This window comes from Diplotaxodon limnothrissa, linkage group LG3, assembly GCF_057381915.1.
Source record: "Diplotaxodon limnothrissa isolate DT_005_m linkage group LG3, D_limnothrissa_male_GT1.1, whole genome shotgun sequence".
NCBI classification, from domain to species: domain Eukaryota; kingdom Metazoa; phylum Chordata; class Actinopteri; order Cichliformes; family Cichlidae; genus Diplotaxodon; species Diplotaxodon limnothrissa.
Genome location: NC_140598.1, coordinates 66700493 through 66719875, shown reverse-complemented (window position 1 = coordinate 66719875; position 19383 = coordinate 66700493). Strand labels below are relative to the sequence as shown.

The 19383-nt window shown below is 39.6% G+C and overlaps 1 protein-coding gene across 13 annotated transcripts in view; it reads left to right on the top strand.

The window, feature by feature from the left end:
* The window catches only part of ablim2 (actin binding LIM protein family, member 2), a 96486-nt gene that overhangs the window by 6569 nt on the left and 70534 nt on the right, over positions 1-19383 (top strand). For 9 of the 13 annotated variants that reach the window (XR_014905455.1, XR_014905453.1, XR_014905450.1 and 6 more), the window contains exon 1: positions 17182-17421. The exons of 1 other annotated variant lie outside the window; for it this stretch is intronic. Coding sequence is in view for 1 of the 12 variants with exons in the window: in XM_085349752.1 (XP_085205878.1) it covers positions 17406-17421 (16 nt within the window). In the remaining 11 variants the exon portion in view is untranslated. Of the gene's footprint in view, positions 1-17180; positions 17422-19383 lie in introns of those variants that run through there. 3 more of the 13 variants (XR_014905448.1, XR_014905446.1, XR_014905456.1) reach the window with 2 other exon arrangements.

Sequence of the window (19383 nt, the reverse complement as noted above, 5' to 3'; positions counted from 1 at the left end):
TCACAAAAACTGTTGCCATTGCAGAGAACAGTAAAGAGGGACCACTGAGCAGTATTTAGAACAGCTCATGGTGGATTGTAAATCATGATCAAAGCTGTAGTCCACAAACATGTCTCAGACCCTTTTCACATCTGTACGAAGATTACAGATGTTACTAACAACATAAGTAATGGCTCTGAGCTTTTCAAGTGATACTGAAGCAGCTTTATACAGTTATGTCACCTGTAACAAAATGTAACTGTAACAAATCTGCAATAGCCTTTTATGTGTTTTGGGAAAGATCGCTTGTGGTCATGCTCTTGCTGCTACAATGGTGACCCAGAAGTGCTGGATGAAAAAGCAGTTGACCCAGCAACTGTGTTGCTGATCTAGAGAGACACCATAGCTCTTCTTACTGGGATAAATACTGGCTGAACTCCTTGGTGCTAAACCCCTGACCTGGGGCTTCAGAGCAGTGATTAAACTTGCAGTGTGGTGTTAGCTTGTGGCATTTCTCTGCAGCCTGCTGTTTTACGTGGGCCTTTGATGAAGGCAGGAATGGCTGGTTGTTTATTCCGTGTGACTCTACAGACATTTAGTTCAGTGTTTCGGATCGAAGCGCAAATATTACATCTGTAAAAATTACTCTTGTACTTCAGTAGGAACAATTCCACAACTTTATTTAGTTTCAAGGTGAAAAGTGAAATAGAGTGAACACAGATAGATTTGGACCAAATGCAAACTTGATCAGATAGCTAGCCAAGTTAGCCCTGGCCTTTTTTATCTATTTATCTATTCATCCATCTTCTTCCGTTTATCCGGGGCCGGGTTGCAGGGGCAGCAGCCTAAGCAGGGAAGCCCAGATGTCTTTCTCCCCAGCCACCTCTTCCAGTTGTCCGGGTGGACACCAAGGCATTCCCAGGCCAACCAAGAGATATAATCTCTCCAGCGTGTCCTGGATCTGCTCCGGGGCCCAGAACACCTCATCCAGGAGTAGGGATGGGTATCGTTTAGGTTTTATCCGATACCGGTGCCAAATCGGTACTTTTGAAACGGTGCCGGTGCTCAAACGGTGCTCAAACCGGTGCTTAAAGAATGGAGAACACAAAATTGGTCCAAAAACCTCTCATGTTCAGCTGGTTTTTTGTAAAAAGATAAAAATGTTAGCCTTTTCTGCAGCTATGGGGCATATATGGTATCACTCTTGGCTGGAAGCAGTGCTTAAACAATGGAAAAAACACAAACTTTGTCCAAAACCTCTCATGTTTAACTGTTTTCCACTTTTTCTTTGGTCATTTTAGCCTTTTTGGCCAGGGTGAAGGGAGTATCTGCCATCAAACAAGAAGACAGCCGCATGTAGCTATGATGATGTTTGCTAGTTCACCTTACATGCATTAATGTAATAACGTGGTTAGCCTACTCAACGTAAATTACACACGAACAACATTAAGCTACTCACACAGAGAAGAACGGCTACTGCTGCCATCATCATCCGTCATCATTTCTGCTACACTGGCAGGGCTACGGGCCAGGACTCTCCTCTTCGGGGGTTTTGGGGGATATTGCTAACTCCGGGTCAGATAACAGGCAACCCACGCACAGTAGATGCGCTCGGTGTGAGGTCTCGCAGCAAGCTATCAAATACGGCGCATTTCTGGGCTTTTAAAAAAACCGCTATGCGTCGCCAGGTGTTTCATCGGATTTGAGGTGTTACCTCCTTTGACAGTATCACAGTATCAGCTTAAAGCACTTGTTGCAGGCTGCTGAGTTTGCATATTTTGCTGTGAAGTACAGCCAGACTTTTGACCGCTTCGCCTTGGGCATTTTTAATCTGTAGCTCTGCTCTAAAAGAACGTACGTACCTGGACCCGCCTACTATCCTCGGAAACGTAAAATGATTGGCTAGAAGTGTATCACAGCTCAGGAAAAAAAAGCACCGAAATAAAGCACCGAAATGTGCGCTGCTTTTCGGTCTGGTTACTACCGTTTATGTCAGAACCGGTGCCATCATGGCACCGGACACCGGTACCCATCCCTACCCAGGAGTTGACCAGGAGGCATCCTTGTCAGATGCCCGAACCATCTCTGGCTCCTTTCAATGTGGAGGAGCAGTGGCTCTACTCTGAGCCCCTTCTAGTTGGCTCACTTCTCACCCTATCTCTAAGGGAGGGGATTTTTTACTTTGGATAAATACTTAAAATTGTTCTATGAAATGTATTATATTGTATTATATTAGATGCTGGAGTCTATTCCAGTTACCATAGGGCGAGAAGGAACACCATTGGCAGGTCACCAGTCTGATGGCAGACTAACACAGAGAGACAGACAACCATTCACACTCACAATCACACTTATAGGCAATTTAGAATCACTAATGAACCCAACCCCACTAATTGCATGTCTTTGGACTGTGTAAGGAAGCCCGAGTACCTGGAGAGAAAAGACAAATGAAAATATTAATCTCAGTTTATCTTGGAATCGAGAAACAAAACAACACTTGTGAAGTCTGTAGAAGAGAGCTGCTGTATACAACTGCAACCGTAAAGTGACTTTTTATTTGAAAGGAAACTAGCACCCTTGCAAAGATTTACAGTATCAGTAAAAGACTGACTTTTTCCCCCTTAGGAGGCCAGCATGACCTCTGCAGACAGCATGCCAAGCCACATAGTCAGGATTCTTCATTTTACTCTCATTTGTGACAAGATGCAAACTTTATTTTTGTTCAACTTTAAACTAACAAATTGTAAAAGTTAAAAAGTTGTAAATCGCAGATCTGCAGTGGATTTGATTAGATTTACCTCAGCAGTGGATAATCTTGTGGTGACAGTCACTGTGTCAGTTCTCCATTGTGGATGTATGGTCCTTGTATGATATCCATCCATCCATCCGTTTGCTTCCACTTATCCTTTTCAGGGTCGCAGGAGCTGGAACCTATCCCAGCTGTCATAGGGCAAGAGGCGGGGTACACCCTGGACAGGTCGCCAGTCTGTCGCAGGGCTAACACATGGAAACCATTCATGCTCACATTCACACCTATGGGCAAGCCGGAGTACCCGGAGGGAACCCACGCAAACACGGGGAGAACATGCAAACTCCACACAGAAAAACCCCGGCCTGATGATGAAATTGAACTCAGGACCTTCTTGCTATACAAGACATTTTTTTGAAATTCATTTAGCAAATCTACAGTCTAGAATCTTTTACTATTTTCTTTGGAAGTGGCAGAAAATGTAGGAAAACTCTCGACTGTCATCATTGGTGGGTTACTCCACATCTCTTCAATGGGTTAAAGGAAATCAATGAAAGCCTTTTTTTAGCAAACCATGTCGTGCTGACCCCAAACAGAGGAGCTTGCAAGTTTTACTATTATGAAACACTACTCTGCCAAGTGTGGGATGCTCCAAAAAAAATCCACAATTTGCAGACAATTAAGAGACAGGATGCATTTGTACTGTCTTCAGAATAAGTTGTGTTAACTTACTATCCCATTAGTGACTAAGTGAACTTGGTATTGTCCATACCACTGAATTATTTAGGGCACTATAGACAACTGTGACTTTCAATACTTTTAGTGCACTGTAGAAAATGTGTTTTCACATATGCACTGCGTATTCAGCACCCAGCGTTGTATGCAACCAAGCAAATATCCAATACAGTCACATTGCCAGAAGATTCCTGCTAATATTCTGATGCTTTTACAGCTAACAAATGCACATTGTGTGCTTCCTTGTGTGTGCTCTGTCCAGGCACATACTTGGGTGTGTTGCACTTGTGTGTATTAACCTAGATGCCAAAGTCCTGGATTGGATTACTGCTATGTCAGGAGAAAGACAAAGATCAATTCACTTTCACCTTTGTGTGTGTGTGTGGTGTTGTGCTATGCTGTGATTGATCATTGCTGGATTGCTGGCTGACAAATGTTGGTCACATTTCTGTGAATGGATATAAAATATACTTTAACAGGGTCTGCAGTATCTTTGTGCGCAAGCTGAAGAAAAACAAAATGTTTTTATTCCTGTCCCAACTGTTTCTTCAGCAGCATCAAAAAACTAACTCCACCCTCTCTCTTCCTGTTTTTATATCCTTGTTTCCCTTCTCCCTTCCTTTCCTTTACCCTCTCTCTTGTTTCTTTACTTCCTTTGCTCCTCTGCCCCTTCTTCTCCTTTAACCCTTTTGCCCTCTTTTGTCTGTTTGATGTCATTTCCTCATGTCTCCTCCATCCTCCTTTTACCACTTATCTCCTTCATGTCCTTCTTGACTTGTCTACTTCCTACCTTTTCAGTCTGTTTATTTCACATGTTCTATTTTCTCCCCCTTTCTTTTCTTTCCCTTTCTCTCTTCTTCCATTTCCTTTGTATCTCTCAGACTCCACCTTGACTGAACTAATTAACCAGACTCGCATTATGGGTCATGCTTTTCTGAAGAAGTTTCAAAGGAGGACCTTAAATGGGTTAGATTAGTGATTTTTTTGTCTGCTGGCAATTCTCTGCTGTAGACTGGAGGAAAAATACTGTGATGAAAGAGATTTTCTTCAAGTTGCACTTCTGTGGGGATCACTAATCCTGAACATCAGCATTAGGGTGCAGTGCTTTGTCTTTGTCTGAGCTCTACTGGGTGTGATCATGAGGACCACACTTGGATAGCAATGTACTCACTTAAGATCTAAATATTGCTATGCTAAATAACCCCACCCCTAATTGCATGGGGTTAGGGCTGCCACAAACGATCATTTTGATAGTCGACTAGTCACCGATTATTTTTGCGATTAGTCGACTAATCAGATCATCATCCATTGGACGTAAAACTACAGCTTATTGCACCAGCAGCATCTGCTCATATAACTATCATTAGCTTACAGCTTTAAGTGTTTAAGGTCTGTGCTAACTAAAAATAAAGACAAGATGATAGTTTATTAAATTTTAATGAAATTTGCAGATTGTTTCGGTGAAGTTTAATGAACTCCTTGCTATCTAAAATATAACAGGACACTGGAGTAAATTCTCCAGCATCTCACACTTCTGATAATCAGCTGTCTGCTTGACGTTTATTCAGCTGTGTAAAAACTATAACTTTAATCTCAGACAAACTGATTTACTCAGGAACAAATAAAATACTAAAAAAAAAAAGTCAAACAATAACATTTTAAGTTATCTAAGTGACTCATATATATTTAACCTGAGTAGCGAAAGACGGCGGTGGGTTTGAAAACGATTTGCGGGGAGTCCGGTGTTCTCACGGCGCTAGTGAGCCTAGCCCCCGGCTCGCTAACGAGCCAGTGGGTAACAGATGTCTCCGAAAACGTCGGAGCGCTTTTGAAAATATGTGGTGTCCTGATAAACTGAGCAGATATTTGAGGTTTACACAGCTACATTCTCGCCTGAAAATATGTTAAACGTTTATTTTGTGACCCAGAAAGAATAATAAGAGTAACATTAAAACTAACTAGCTGCTGCCATTGTTGGAAACTGTGCTGGGCCGCGCTATGAATTCTGGGACACAGCTGCTTCTTCTTCTTCTTCGCGGTTTAACAGTAGCTGACATCCTTGTACATGCAATGCTGCCATCTTCTGTTTCAGTCCGTTATTACACTCTTAAATCCTGCCACTTATTCCTGCGTCTTTTGTGATCTTACAAAGCTTCAAATGACGCGTCGACTATTAAATCAGTCGTCGACGATTTTGATAGTCGACGTAATCGTGACTAGTCGACAAATCGTGGCAGCCCTACATGGGGTGGCCTTAAACTGGAGGATGTTTATGCTATTAATATGCATATATTTTAACAATAAAAAAATATACAAACACAAAGAGCCAAGGTAATAAAAATGTATGCCTTCTATTCAAAATTATTTATTTTAACCAACGATATGAATTAAAATAAAGCTTGAAAGGTACAGTGTGTAAAATCTCACAGTTAGATCTCGGTAGATTGCAGTCAACTGGTTTCTTTGTATTAGGGTGCAGTAAATAGTCCTCCTGACTATCTAACTGTCTAACTAATTATATTTTACTCCTGCACAGTTGGCGTGGAGCATCCGTAATTTCATTGTATATGTGCAAGGACAATAAAGGGCTATTGTTCTATTTTATTTCTTATTCTATTTGTTAGAAAAGAAGAAAAGGTGTAAGAAAATAGGTTTTTATGCCTCCCAATTAAAATGCATAATCCCAGCTATGGTGGCTGCTCTAGGACAAACGTGTTTTAGTCAGATCTAAGGAGCTTGGAAAGAAAAGCATCTGGACTTCTTTAAGTTGCGTCTTCAAACAACTGAAAGAAGACCGGACGCGTTTCTTTCCAAGCTCCTTAGACTACGATGACCTTGATGACTGAGAACAGACATAACGTGTTTTAGTCAGCCAAGAGTGATCAAAAACGTTAAATTTAGACTGTACTTCATAAGGCTCATGGCAAGCTGCTTTCCATTTCCTCACAACAGCTGTACCCAGGCAGTCTGTTTCTACAGTTGTTTGTATATATTGCACTTATAAATTATTACATATTACATATTGTTTACAATATATTTTAACATATTTGAATAATATCATTACTTAGTAAATAAATTAGTAATAAAAGACAGACATTTGTCAGTTAAAGATTTTGTGGTATTTGATATTTTTTACCCCAGAGTTACCTAAAAAAATCTGTCATACATTTAATTTAATGTAACATTTAATTTAAATGTAACTCATAAGGCATGCTGCATATATAGTCGCCATTTACATAAAACACTATTAGCGTTAGCATCTTGTCATGTTGGTCCATCTTAGCCACTGTATTTAAGATGGTACGGCAACATGGCTGCTTCCACTAATACATACCTGCTGATATGTATTTCTAATTAATTAATTACATTTATGAGAATTCTTTCAGTTTGTTTGAAGATGTAATTATACACTCGTCAGTGTATATTCACAACATTCTTCTATTTGAGTGTTTTCTTCATTAAACTCTTTATTAAACTTAAACTTATACAGGCACAGAGTACTTACATACAGTAAATTAAACTGAGTGTTTATACATTTCTGAAATGCAGCCCAATAAATACAAGATGTTAAGTAAGATCATAATCAAGGTCTTTTATATATTTTAACCCTAATACAGAGTCTGGTTCAATCTCAATATCCAGAGAGAGGGTATTTTAATATATCTGCAATTTGACTTTGTATTTATAATGTGCACCTTTGTGCACATTTCACTTGTTACCTTTACACATTTTCACTGTCGTATTGCAATGGTAAATGCAAAGGTTGGACTTTGCTTGGTTAAGATCAGTCTTAGGGAATCATCTATATCTTGAATTGGTTCAGTTTCTCTTACTTTGTTATTTTGCTTTAAATTGGCCTCTTACCAACTACTTGGTTGGGTTTAGCTGCTCCTCACAACATTAACCCTCCATGTTGAAAAATAATTCATACCTGCTTCATTTCAAAGTGAAGTCAAGCATCCCTGTGTGATGAATTGAAAGTGTGACCCATTGCCACAATCAATCATGTCACAGCTCTGATCCCAAAGCATATCTTGTGTTTGTTCTATCATTTAAGAAAAGTCAAAAAGTATATGAAGACATTTAAGATTAAAAGCCTTAAACAAATAGTGTTGACTATCATTGTAACTTCATGCTAACAAAAAAGGAAAAGAAAAAAAGCAGTTAGAATGACCGCACTTAGTAAACGGAAAGAATATTTATTTTAAAAAGGAGAACCTTGATACAGCAAATTGATAAGTATAACATGGCTTTATTGCCCTTAAACAGGGTTTGCCTCCTCTATGTTAGTGCCAGTAGCAGCTCTTGTGTGGTTATTAAAGCAGGGAAGAAAAAGAGGTCAAGAAACATTTGCTGTAGTGAGCTGGTTTTAGATCCTCCTCTGGCCTTCATCTGTCCGGATATATAATCTGATGGGTGTTTCCACATGTTTAGATGCACTAAGACACACAAGTGTACACTACAAACAGCAGCTTTCCATCAGTGGAGGTTTCAGTTTATATTGTCTCCTGCACTGTTTATTACATTTCGGTTGCAGAACTAAATATCACTGATATACTGTTGACTCGGCGTGTCAGTTGAACACAAATCTATCTACAGGCTCACAAAGAGAGTGCTGAACAACCCTGCAACCCAGATTAGAGAAATTGTGACCTTGGAAATTAAGATGCTAAATGGTATCGCTAAATTTCTGCCCATTCATCCACTTTAACAGATACAGACTATAGGTCTCTAAATTCCAATATACAGATACACAAAATAATAAATATTGTGTTACCTTGTATGCTGTATCCAGGAAGGCTTGATTTAAAACTAAAATTCAATGGGAAATCTTAACAGGCACTAAACGCTAACTATGGATTATTACAGTCTGTGAAAACCCCTGATCCTGACTAGGGATTTTGGCTTGGGTTTGAAGCCCACAGATTTCTTTTTTTTTTTTTTTTTTTTTTTTAAATGACATCAGAAACAGCAGTATGCGACATTACGTGATGGCAGAGCTTCAGTTCATCCTTTGTCATTTTTTTTTTTTTTTTTTTTTTTAATAAATAGGACAGGGGGAATGAATGAGAGAAAGAAAGAAAACCAAAGGGGAGAAGAGACGGTGAGAAGGGGGGGGAAGAGAGAGAAAAAAAAAAAAAAGAACTCCTGGGTCACCTGTATGGAGAAAAAAAACAAAACAAAAAACAAACAAACAGAGGAGACAGCAAACAACAAAGAGCAACATAATAATAGAGAAAACAAAGCACCATCACAATAAACTAGCTAGTCATAGATATCAATATTTACTAAATAATAAACGATATTGTGCAGCACGCAAGATAGACAGCGCACAGTGTGCTTTGAGGCAGCAGCCAAGAAAGCTTTAGTCCACGTCTGTGAATACCCATGTGTGCATACCTGTGTGGATCAGCATGCTTGCATTCCAAAGGTTTCTCCATGTAATGATCTGCTAGGGAGTGTGGGGGGGCCACAGCCCCGTCCTCCAGGGTGTGAAGTGGGTATGGAGGAGATCAAAACTCCAGACATCCAGAGGCCCCCAGAACACAAGCCGCGCCACTGTTCCAGTAAGAGCTGAGGAGAGTCCCAGATGAGGGCTCGCCCAGCAGCCGCGGAGCAGAAGTCAGGGGGAGTTGCAGTGACGCGCCCGTGAGCTCCGCCGGCCCCCAGCTGTGCCTGAGTGACCGAGCCCCAGGCCGAGAGGCCGGGGGCACCCCACCTCCAAAGGGGCCCGAGCGAGCCCCAGGCCCCAGGCCCCGACAAGCGGCCGCCAAGGAGTGAGCCGGTGTGTACCCGGACGCCCACCCCCAGACACAAAGAACCACCAACACACCGACACCTGAGGGAGTCCGCCACCGGCAGGGGAAGTGGTGGTGGGTGGAGATAGGCCTCCAAACCTTGGAGGGCCTGAGGTGTCCCCAGAGAGGTGGCGTCTGATACCCAACCTGACATATAGACACAGACATACGGGCACACACAGACACAAACATCCATTCCCACCCTCATGCTCTCACAGATTTCTAACTATCTGCACTGGAATTTGGATTCATGAACTTTAAATGCCAGTTTTGTATTCACCAGGATTTTCAATTGGGTTTGCAGAGTATTTGTACATCGGCATGCACATTTTCAGTTTGTCGTACTAAAGTTTTTGTGTCTTACAAGACATTGAAATAAAAACTTTGCCCACTAGGGAGTGACACCATTTCTTTAGCTGGACTGGACAGAGGGAGGTCCATAGCAACATGTTAAAACTTAAACCTTCAATCGTTTATAAAATTTGAAAACTTATCATTTAAGTTTGTTCATCATGTGTCACGCTAAAACGACAACGCACTAGAGATGACCAAAAATATTTGTCACGATATACATTTGAAAATTTGCGATAACGATATAACTGACGATATAATTGACACTAGACAAAATACTTTACAACTCCACAACTTTATTAGTGCAAAAAACCCCATCAATGTATTTTCACTTAAACAAGCAGCTGTTTTTTTATGCGCATTAAAGTTATATAAAATTTAACAGTGCAAATGCAAATTCCTTGCTGACAGTTTAACCAGAAGGCATTTCCAGTGGAAATTGGCCGACATATCCTCAGCATAACCATGTATAATATCCACAAAACCTAAAAAGAGGTTATACACACATAATACGGTAATATTATGTTGAAGCACAGTACGTATCACTCAGCAAGGCTCCTGCCTACGGTAGCCGTAATACTCCGACAATCCATCAAGGAGTGGGTTTGTAGCTTAGCAAAGTTGTACTGAAACATTTGACAGATTTTCGAGCGCCGTGTACATAAAATCGTTTCGAGGTCAGTAAACACAACCAGAATTCATACATAAGGCACACGGGATTATAAGGTAGCATGTGCTACCAAAAATAGTGCTTTGTTGTGTATCTGATGGATGAAAGCTAACCCAGTTCCACACCACTGAAGTTGCAGCATTTTTACAAACCAATTCTGGTTCATCCGTTTCATTCAACGATCCGCTTTCGCCCTTCTCATTCTGCGTCGCCGCCATGCTTTTTCCGCCATGTGCATATGAAAACAAAGGCCATGTGCATGCACGTTTTACACATATTCTATCGCGATACTTCATTTTCTTATCGTTGCCCAACATTATACCGGTATTACCGTGAACAGTATGATATGGCCCAGCCCTACAACGCACTCAGAACATTTTCAGCTGTTTTCCCCGACGTTTCCTGTTAAGCCCCTGTCTAGTGAAACTTGACACTTCCTCGAGATGTTACACATTAAAACAATTTAAAACAGCTGCAGAGCTTTGACTATTGCTGAAGTCAAGATCATCCTTGTAGTATGCCATATTTCTTGTGTTTGTTTGTTTTTTCTCCTTTCATCTTGTCCCCACAAACTGACCACACATTTGTCTTAATGTCTTGCATCTTGGAGGGAAGGACATGTTTTAGGTTTCTAAAGGGGAACTACTTTTTGCTTAGTGCGGTTTAACTCTTCTTTATAAATGGGAGATGGTGCATTGCAGAGGCACACACACACACGGGTGCTTACACACATATTTGCAGACAGAAAGAAGGAGGTTCTATGATCCCTCAATGGGCTTTCTTGTGGCATTATCCTTTATCTGCCCCTCCAGTACCCCCAGTTTTATAGTCATCTAAACCTTTGATGTGAAGCTCTTTATGATAGCACAGTTCACTTTAGTGCTGTGAGCTAGTCAGGTATTAACCTTTCCTATGAGAGTTACAGAACTGCAGCATAGAGTATTAAATACTTGTTCATATGTGATATAATTGGTTACAAATCTAGGAAAATGCAGAAAGTTAAAGTCAAGGTCAAGGTCTCAGTTCTTCCCATATCTTATCTGCGTACCTGCTGTCAAAGAGTGGCTCTTGTGTATTACTACATTTTAGTAACTTGTTTGTAGCAACTTTATATATTCACTGCTTCACTGAGTAAATGGGTTAAATGCAGAGATGAATTTCCCCACGGGGATCCAAAAAGTATACATTATTACATTATTACATTATTAATATTATTATATACACAGACTGTGAGTGGCATAAAAATGCATATATCCCAGTGAAGTCAACCAACTGAACTTTGAACCCTCGAAGTTTCATGGTGAGGTCCTAGGTCAATGTCTTTTTCACTCTTACCAAGCAATGGGGCTGTAGTGCACAAACAAGTTCAACCAGCGGTTTTAATACTAAACTACTCTATAGTACTTTTCCCCTCACACACACTGACACTGCTCCTTTGTCTATAGCAGCTGTATTGCTTTCAAACCTGTATTCTGTGTTTTACTGCTTGCCATTTTTCTAATATGGTTTTATCTTTCTTTGTAAAATTAGCGACTCTGCTTCCAGCAATCCTATCCATAATTGTGATTGATCATATTCATGTAAGCCTGCAGGGGAAACCCTCGGCTATTTTAGTGAAATGATAAAAAGCTTTGTGTGACTGCTTATCCTGATTGCTGATTGCAATCAGGATAGGGTAGGTAGGCGATAACAGATATCAGATACCCCAGGTTAGGGCTGGGCCATATCATACCGTTCACGTTAATACTGGTATAATGTTGGGCAACGATAAGAAAATGAAGTATCGCGATAAAATATGGGTAAAACGCACATGCGTAGTGCCTTTGCTTTCATACGCACATGGCGGAAAAAGCATGGCGGCAATGGAGAATGAGAAGGGTGAAAGTGGATCGTTGAATGAAACAGATGAACCAGGATTGGTTTGTAAAAATGCTGCAACTTCAGTGGTGTGGAACTGGGTTAGCTTTCGTCCGTCAGATACACAACAAAGCACTATTTTTGGTAGCACATGCTAGCGGGCCGTCGTTATTACCGTGTTTTTTGGAAAATACGGCACACTTAAAATCAATCCTTTGATTTTTCTGAAAATCGACAGTGCCCCTATAATCCCGTGTGCCTTATGTATGACTTCTGGTTGTGTTTACTGACCTCGAAATGATTTTATGTTCACGGCGCTCGAAAATCTGTCAAATGTTTCAGTACGACTTTGCTAAGCTACAAACCCACTCCTTGATGGATTGTCGGAGCATTACGGCTACCGTAGGCAGGAGCCTCGCGGAGTGATATGTACTGTGCTTCAACATAATATTACCGTATTGTATTTAGGTTTTGTGGATATTATACGTGGTTATACTGAGGATATGTCGGCCAATTTCCACTGGAAATGCCTTTGGTTAAACTGTCAGCAAGGAATTTGCATTTGCACTGTTCATTTTTATATAACTTTAATGCACTTAAAAAACAGCTGCTTGTTTAAGTGAAAATACATTGATGGGGGGTTTTTTGCACTAATAAAGTTGTGGAGTTGTAAAGTATTTTGTCTAGTGTCAATTATATCGTCAGTTATATTGTTATCGCAAATTTTCAAATGTATATCGTGACAAATATTTTTGGTTATATCACCCTGCTCTACCCCGGGTATGATAAACTGGATTCAAAGGCCCCAAAAGAATGTCCAGCTTTATTGATCATACTCAGTGCGTTCTCATTAGCAGTCCTGAGGCAAGTAATTAGTCATTAAGAAGCCAAAGATAGACTTCAGTGCAGTTGGTTAGCAGAAAGAGTTGAGCTTAAGCAAATCCAAAGAAATGGATTTCTCTTGCTGTTATAACTTCTGTTATGTGAAGATTTTCATTGAACCCACTGCAGAATGTAAAAGTTTATGAAATGCATCTTTCATAGCTTGAAGGATTTGTGTACTTGCACAGGATGTTTTGGGCCAAATGCAGTCAGTGAGTTAGTTAGAACACCTGAAACAAATAAATAAATAAATGAAGCAAATAAAAATGTTGAGATACTATATCTAAATAGTAATTCACCCAAAGTATCCTTATAGCCAATCCCGGCAATAACTCTCCACTTAGGAAAGAAGGGATAAAGAATTTCTCTGTACCTAAGATGTTTTATATAAATGTAAGTCTATGCAGATATCTGCCTTCTTGCCTTTCAGTGCTTTATTCTGCCAAAGCTACAAAAGACTCCACAAGCTGAGCTGTTTTTTCTTTCTTCTTTCTTCTTTATTTTGTTGCTTTGTTTGTTCTCTTGTTGGTGCAGTTGCTTTTTAAGGATTTATATCAGCACCACTTTAACAGTGAAGATTGCTGAATTTTTTTTTGTTTTTATTTTAACCTCCTAGGACCTGGCGCCCACATATGTGGACATCACGTTTTGGGTTATTTAGACCAAAATACTCAATTGTGCTCTACAGGGGCGCTTACGAGGACATTATACTGCTACTGTTCTATCGAAATTTTAAATAAATATCCTTATATGTGGCTCTCATTTTTCTTAGAAACAAAAATCAGGTAAAAAAACCAAAACAAAACTGGTAATTCTTTGTTTTTACATTCACCGGGTCCCAATCAGCCCAAATATCAAAGAGAAATTAAAAATGCATGCCGTGGAAGAGCTCGGGTCTTAGGAGGTTAAAGTTAAACCCAGATTGCTGGTGTTCTCTGTTAGATGGGTAAAGATCAGAATGATTCTTTTTCTTTCAGTATCTTTTTTCTGCATAAAGTCCTATGACAAAACTGTGAAGTTGCATTTTTATTATCTTATCTGGAATTCTGATCCTTATACATGTCATTATGTGTGTGTATATTGTGTTGTGGCTGGTATTATTTTCGGCTCATTTGGATGCAGCACCACTTTCTGTCTTGGTCTCCCTTTGAATTTGTTGTAGATGCCACTTGGCAGAGGCAGTACTGGATAATTTGCAATGCAGATGTTGTGTATTTTCTCGCATAAACACAGACACACAGTGCCTGCTGCTGAGTCACATGGCACAGTCCACCATACACACTGTTGCCCTGAAGCTTTCTACCATTTACTGAGCTCCAGTGATGACCCATCACAGCTTCAAAAGTCAGGGAAAGAAAGAAGGCACCTTTAAAAGATATGTGAGAAACAATAAAGCCAATGTTAGAGAAGAAATGAGGCCACACTAAATGCTCAGTATTTCTGGCATATGCCTCTGCTCACTGACAGTCAGCTCAGTTGTTACGCAGTCCTCTGGTACATCTGGTCTTTTATTTTTGGTACTTTTTTTAATAACCTCCTCTATGGGCTCAAGCTGGTCCTGTTTGACAGGCATTCACCTGTCATGTCAAGGATTTGAATGCATGCTGTGCTTGTCCTAATTGTACCAGGGTTCAAGTGATATTCATTGTTTTTAAGCTAATGCTGAATACTCTTAAAAGGTTGATCAAGCAGGAGACCATGGGCTAGTTCTAACATGCTGGGTGATGTTAGCAAGATCTTGAGAATGTTCACCATGTGGCCATAACATGTTAGTGTGCTAACTTTGTTAATTAGCACTTCACATGATGCTCATGGGAATGCTGTCAGTTTTGCAAGTATTATGTCATCAACCAGAGGGGTTAGATCAGCGGTCCCCAACCCCCGGGCCTCGGACCGGTACCGGTCCGTGAGTCATTTGGTACCAGGCCGCGAGAGTTGAGGCTCAGGTGTGAAATGTGTGGTTTTCAGGGTTTTTATCGGTTTTCAGCGTTATTTTGTTATCGTTTTTATCGTTAATTTGGTTTTCCTGGGTCTTTTCACGTGTGTTATCAGTAAATCTTCTTTTTTCGGTACCGGTACTAGTTTTATTTTTTTGTATTTATCCGCGACACCTTAAAAGCCGGTCCCTGAAAATATTGTCGGGCATAAACCGGTCCGTGGCGCAAAAAAGGTTGGGGACCGTTGGGTTAGATAATGTCCTCAGGTCAGAAGAGTGACCGCAGCACCATAGAGTAAAACTCTACGGTGCTGTTGTAGCTGTAAAAGCAGAGGTAATAATGAGAGTTCTTCTGGTGAACTGAACTAACATTTTTATATCATTTAATTTGTGCACTGTTCATGAATACAGTACCTTCATAGGCACAAATTGTACAATTTCATTGTTCCACTGTGACATCACCCATTGTGCTGTTGGACTCCTAATTTTGAAGCTTTAACATTAGTTTTTGGTGTTACCATGTTGGTTACTTGAAGCCAGTATTTAGGATAAAAGCGATAACTTTAAGTTATCAGCTAATGCCAGTTAGCTTGGTTAGCAGGTTGCAATCATAAACTCGGTCCAATGCCAAAAAAAGTCACACTGATTCATTATAGGAGAACCATTAATGTTGCTAACTGTCACAGCATTTCACTCAGAACATTTTATCCTGACTTTTCGATGTTGCAAATATGTAAAGTCTAGGAGATCGCCAGAGAAAACTCAAACCTTTAAAAATGCCTGTCACTATTGCAAATTAAGAACTCAGATGCAAGATGTTGAGATGTTTTGCCAAACATTCATTAAACTCTTAAGAAATGTTAACTTAAGAAAATGTATTATTAAATTTCAGTTTTATTTATGTAACACTAAATCACAACAGCAACTGTCTCAATGTGCTTTATATTGTAAGGTAAAAACCCTATAATAATACAAATAAAACAGAGAAAAACCCAACAATCATATGACCACCTATGAGCAGGCACTTTGGTTACAGTGGGAAGGAAAAACTCCCTTTCAACAGAACGAAATCTCCAACAGAACTACGCTCAGGGAGCGGCGTCCGCGACTAGTTGGGCGTGAGTGTAGTGCTTTAATGGAGTGATGCAGTAATATGAGGTTTTTAAGATAAGATAGGACCTGATTATTCAAAACCCTATATGTGTACACGTAGTGTACACGTCCTGATAAAAAACAACTCCAAGATTCCTCACAGTGTTACCGGAGGCCCAGGTAATTCCATCCAGAGTAAAAGTTATTATGATAATGGCAGAATATTCCTCTCAAATCGTCTGGTGGTTCAGTTGTATTATAAACGCCTGGCTTAGTACCTAATGAGTAATTACTTAACCACTGAGGAAGTGGCCATTGTTTTATGGAGGCCCAAAACATGGAGAGGATCCAAAATCCTTACCATTACCCTAAGGTGACCCTACACCTGCTGAATAAAGAATGACCTCATTGTTTCTTTACACTGTGCATACATTGTTCAGTTATATCACGCAACTATTTTGCTTTGGCAGTAAAGTATTGTTTATGGAGTCATGAAGCATCATTCAGAGAGTTAAGTCACGCTACACGTCGTCAGTCATTAAAAAGTGTTTATGCAAGTCAGGCAGGTAAAAGTTGCAGATCACCAACTAAATACATTTCATCTAAGTTGTCCTTAATTAGCAATATTGCTAGCTAAATGCTATGTTTACATTATTTATCCATTTATCTCTCTGTACAGTACATTAGATCTGTCCCTATGTGTCTGTCTATAAAGCAGGTTTGAATCGACAGCAATAAAACCTTATTTGGATATTGTTTAGATACCAGGTCAGATTAACTGGGGGAGTTAAAGACAGTTTCCAAATATAACTAACAACAACTAAGTAAGTGTTAGTTTAATCTGCAGGAGCAGTTATAGAAAATATTCTGAACCTTTGCATCACCAACCTAAAAATATGTGGGGAACAATATAATGATATAATAATAAATACTGTTTTGTTAAACGTCATCTTTTACCACCGAACAGACTGAAAACCAGTTAGCTTATCACTGAGCTGTGAGAAGTTATTTTGGTGTGTACTGGAAAGACTGGGACACACCCAGTGACAGATTACCATTCACAGGTGTCATTCTCTTAAACCTCCACATCTATTTATAACAGATAGCTGCAATACCTCAGAGAGGTGAGAAAGAGAGGGAGAGAGTCATATGACCTACTGCTCATTCCACAGATAGTGACGGGCAGCACGCTCACTCTGTGCTTCCATCTGTAATTTCACCAGAGCTGCAGCGTGTTCAGAGGATGTGTTGCAACACTGTCAGTGTACTCTGAACAGATTTCTGGGATTTTGTCTGTAATTATTATCAGCAAAGGACGTAACAGTATATCGCATTTGGGCTGACAGCTGGAGGACAATGCCAGAGGAGAAAGGTAATAATGACCTTTAATATCCTTAAATGAGCCGTTTGTGATGCGTTCACCTGCCGGTACCAGAATTGATTGTATTTAATAATCACTTACCTTTTACAACCACTGGAATGCGGACTCATCACTCACATACTAAATACTATCGGGGTTTTTTTACTTTAATAACAGCAACTCAGACATTAGAACATAATTTTTAAGTTAGTTCTCGATACAGGGTGTTTGTGTAGGAATATATGTGCTTCTATTAAAATGAACTTTGAATACAACCAAGCCGCCCTCGTGTTATGCAATCCTGGTCTGGAGCTTAGGGCACTTTCTCTTTGAATGTGAATGTGAACGACAACAAGCCTGTGGCAGCAAGCTGAATGCTTATACTGCAGGTTGATATGCAGCCTGCCTGCAACATCCCTGGCAACAACACTGTTGTTTTGGTCCATTTCCCGCATCTCAAGCTCTGGGACATTAGCCATTTGGGCTGCTTACAAAGGTCTGAGGGCAGGTTGCTAAGAAGAAATCCCTATAATAATTCCAATACGTATTTACAGTGTTTTTGGTATTATACCAAATTATAGAGTTGTCATCTTTTGTGTTGTTTTATGTTTTATTGTGTAAATCATCTACTAATATTCCCATGTCTCTATGATGACTTATAGTTTGCAGTGAGAGTTCAAAACAAGCTTATCTGCAAGTAGTATGATAAATTACACATGTTTATATTAATAGTAGATTTGAATATATAAAGTTTAAAATTTAGCAGTAAAGAAAAAGGAGCTAAAGAAGCTTCTTATTCATTGTTGAGTTCAATGAAAGAAAGTGAGCTTACATTGTGTGCCTTTTCTTGGTCATTTTAAATGTATAGCATGCATACATACATGCAAGTGACAGCTTCACTCTCATTCGTGTGCACCTCAGTTAGCTCAAAGCTGAGTCAATGCCCATTTTTGCAGCGTTAAAGGTTTTTTCACCAAAAAAGATGCCGCTAGTATCTCTTAAGAAAAGCTAGTACCTACAGGGTAAAAAGACATGTACACTTCCTCACCTGCCCATGGTGAGGAAGTGTACCATGACCTTAGCTATATCACATTTACAGTTTTATCTGCTGTTATCAAAAAACATAAACATTACACAGTCACTGGTTAAATGGATCTAAATCAAAAGAATGAGAATAGTGAGCCAAGTGGCTATTTCAGACGCAGGTAAAACAGAGCAATTCAGCTGATTTTACTACAACCTAATATATCAGACAAACTTGAAGATATCATTATGGATATTGAGATGGGAGCTCCAGGATTTTATATAAAATTGGTTAAATTCAAGTAATAAGTGCTGCATATTTATCTTTTAATAACAAGCATCGGAAACATGTCACATTTTGAGAAGTTTTATTTACAAAAAAACAAAAACAGAACTCGTTATAAGCATGGCCAGCTCTGAAACAGCATCAAGATTTTGGCTCCCTGTAACTGGCTTGTTGAGTTTAAGCCAATTTAAACCTGATACTGTATGTTATTATGTAAGGTAATATGACATGACTAGAATATTTTGTTTGTTCGTGTTTTTGATTAATTTTGACTGACTTGTAGCTATACCTATCACATAAATGTCATGAAGTTAAAATATGATGCAAAAACATAAAATACTACTACAGTATCTCAGTACAACAAAGCTTAAGTACTGGAGTAAATATAGTTTTCATTACTGACCTCCACCCAATTGGCTGTAAAGAGAAGCCTTACTGCCATTCCTCATAAACACCCTGTAAATGTCTCCTGCTCTCCACTGCCTTCTTTTCCAAATTCAGCTAAAGCGTGTTGCTTTGTTAACACAGAGGCACTACTTTTTTGTATAGAGCTGCATTGCCATCACAATGTGACAAAGCTTGTTAAGTTTGATGGTGAGGGTACACACACACACACACACACACACACACACACACACACACACACACACACATACACTTCCATT